Below are 2919 nucleotides of genomic sequence, written 5' to 3'. Positions count from 1 at the left end.
TCGACGTAAGAAGGTCACAAATGTGCATTTATAAAGTGTTTGAGTCAATAATAAGGAAGAAATCGTCGGTTAGAGATCGTGAACGCTCAAAAAACCATTAAAATGTGCCGAAAATGTCTATTATTTTGGATCTGAAACTGTTAGCATGTTTTCCAATGAATTCGATGCATTGTCGCGTCAGTGAGCTGAAAATGATGTAAAATTTAAGACATTTTGAGAGAAAATTTTCATTTTTGCGAAGAATCGACCCGCGCAAAGTCACTGTCCACAGGACCCAAATTCATTACTAGATAAGATTTATTCATTCATTAAAGATAATAATAATTTGCTTTAAGCAACCAACACATCGGGAACATTCAATCCAGCTCTTGCTGGCTCTAATTTAATTCTCCGGTTAATTAAAGCCGATCTTCATCAGTCTCGAATCGAGTGTGCTCGATTTTATGCGAGAAACGTCCAGAATCCGATCAGATTCTCGCGATGTTTTGTAGTTTTTTCATAGTTGAAAATATCAGAAATAGTAGAAATGAAAGCGGCAACACGGATTGTATGATTATTTTCTTTGTTTTCGTTAGTTGCATTTGTATAAAACTTATTTAAACTGGATTTTTCTAGTCACCGTGTGGGCTAATTAGTTGCGAAGATGTTTTCCGTTCATCTATTAGAAACTTGCGGAGGTTTTTTCTCTCAGCCTTATTACCATTTTGTCGTAAACGAAAAAGACTGTTATAGTCGTATGGGCGTACGGTTTTGTGCGGTGATTGTCGTTCCATATTTCAAGGCAATTCGATCGCCCGTACTTTCTCAAGTTACACAGCGGGCTAAATAACGAGAGCCGGTTTTCAGCATTATGGCTGCCTGCTTTCGATTTAATTACCTGTTCCGCCAGATCAGTACAATGCCCGTCAATATTTTAATAAGAAAATATGAATTTGCCCGAAAGAAATGCGTTTAATTTGCCTGTTTTTTCACACACCGTTTTGCTTTCAGGGCTTCAATGCTGCCACAGAAGAACCGCGAAGAAAACGACCAGATGAAACCAAACCTAATCATGTCTTGCTCTTCACCATTATCAATCCCATGTATCCGATTACAGTGGTAAGTTTGCATGATTTTACTTTCTACTGTTGTTTGTCCAGTTAAAAAATGTTCGTGCCGATTTCTCATCTGGATGAGTGGCTTTTGGACACTTGTGCTTGCGCTCTTTGTTCGTCCCTTTTTTTACTCTTCATTTTGTGTCTTCTTCAGTCTGTTATTTAGCTTTTAATTTCATTTTCGTGAGCTCACGTTTTCAGTTTTTGAATGCTTCTGTTGCCCTAAGCTCTAAAAAGTCAATTATCTGGAAAAATCCGCGTTATCGCAGCAACGAGCAATTGATATCAGCACAGGTCGAAAATCAGTCGCTACCCAATCCAACTTTTTCGGATAAATCAATACAAAGTCGCTGATAACACTGATAAGACTGTGTTGTTTAACGCGATGGTCGGCGACTTGTTGTAATTTGATCCATTGAATGATTTACAGTTCGACAATCAACGGCAATCGCCCGAAATAAATGCCACCAAACTGTTTGATTGGCCACTCGACTGGCAATAGGAGCGACTTCAATCATAATCAGTACAGACCTCTTGGAGATTAAATTTTATTTACTTATTTACCGATTTATTTAAGTGAGAACGCCAAGGTATTTACTAAGCGATTCCGCCGTTGATATACGACTATTTGGATAGCAGGAGACGTGTTTGGTTTAAAGTAAATTATTGGATTAGAATGGGACTGGCACTATAAATATGTCCTTTATGATCTATTTAGTCAGAAAAACGCCTTCACGAGTTATTAATTGCATTGAGGTTTAGAGCAATATTTATTTTGCAGCATTGTTACTGCTGAATATACAGGGTGTTTTCACCTGCTGACGTCCATGACCAGATTTAGTTATGTATGTATAGACCTTATTTCTCGCAAAAAGTTGACGTCAGCCAATAGTGAGCTCAATGTCACTCCAATTAGTGGAAAATGCAGCCACCGATGAGTGGCACATAGAAAAGCGATTATTTGAAAATTCCTGCAAAACAATGATCGATGATAGGCGAAGCCAACCATAAACATGTCCAGATTTTCATTGTGACTGACATGTGATGTGGCCCAATTACCCACTTTTTTTTCGCCAGTTTATTTCTGGACGGAGAATGCGTGATTTTTTGTTCTTATTGGCTCAATAATAGCGCGACCAGGTGAAATGCAGTTTGCAACAATCCCATGATTAATCGCCCAGTTAGTTTGGGTTAAAAGTGCCGTAAACTGTTATTGGCCAGCCGAAGAACATTGGCCGGAAGGGTGGCCCGAGTTAACCATCCACAGCACGGAACATGAAATAATTTTATAACCGTTAAGTCAAGAAAGGGAATGGGAAAGTTTTCTTCAATCTAAAGGCGTCTTTCAAAGAACACTAAACTCGAGATCTTGTTTTCGCATGCGCTTGTTCGCGTAAATTCACAATTTTAAGTTGAAAGTCGCGCTTTTTTCAGTTTTCAGGCCTTGCGGCATTTCTAACTGAAACTTTTGGATTTTGAACAAAAAATTGGCGGTTTAAAGTCGAATATTCCAATTTTGGACTTGGAAAAAATCGAAATTGAACTGTGAAGTTCAAGTGGTTTATTTGAATGTTCGGATTTAATTCGCGGGTTGGAGTTTGTGATTTCGAGTTTTGAAGCAAAGGTGGTTAATTAAAGGCAAACTTTTACGCGTTTAATTGCTGCAACTTTAACTCACTTTCGGAACTGTGAAAAAATCGACCACACATGGTTGGTTGGTTGAAAGTGAAATCAGGCGTTTAATAGGCAGTTTGTGCTTGCCGCATTTGAAGCTCACCGATAAGTGACTTTTTGGCCCCTTCACACACGTGTTTCTAATTTAGAA

General features: G+C 38.5%; 1 protein-coding gene across 1 annotated transcript in view; it reads left to right on the top strand.

Moving 5' to 3' along the window:
• Positions 1–2919, top strand: part of LOC109539475 (heterogeneous nuclear ribonucleoprotein L) — a gene marked incomplete in the record, with an annotated part of 79411 nt that overhangs the window by 3017 nt on the left and 73475 nt on the right. The window contains 1 exon segment of the mRNA XM_048669496.1: positions 991–1098. Coding sequence (XP_048525453.1) covers positions 991–1098 — 108 coding nt within the window.

This window comes from Dendroctonus ponderosae, unplaced genomic scaffold (assembly GCF_020466585.1).
Source record: "Dendroctonus ponderosae isolate FM_Combo_2020 unplaced genomic scaffold, Dpon_F_20191213v2 Dpon_F_20191213_8, whole genome shotgun sequence".
Taxonomy (NCBI): Eukaryota; Metazoa; Arthropoda; class Insecta; order Coleoptera; family Curculionidae; genus Dendroctonus; species Dendroctonus ponderosae.
This window is presented reverse-complemented; position numbering and strand designations above follow the sequence as displayed.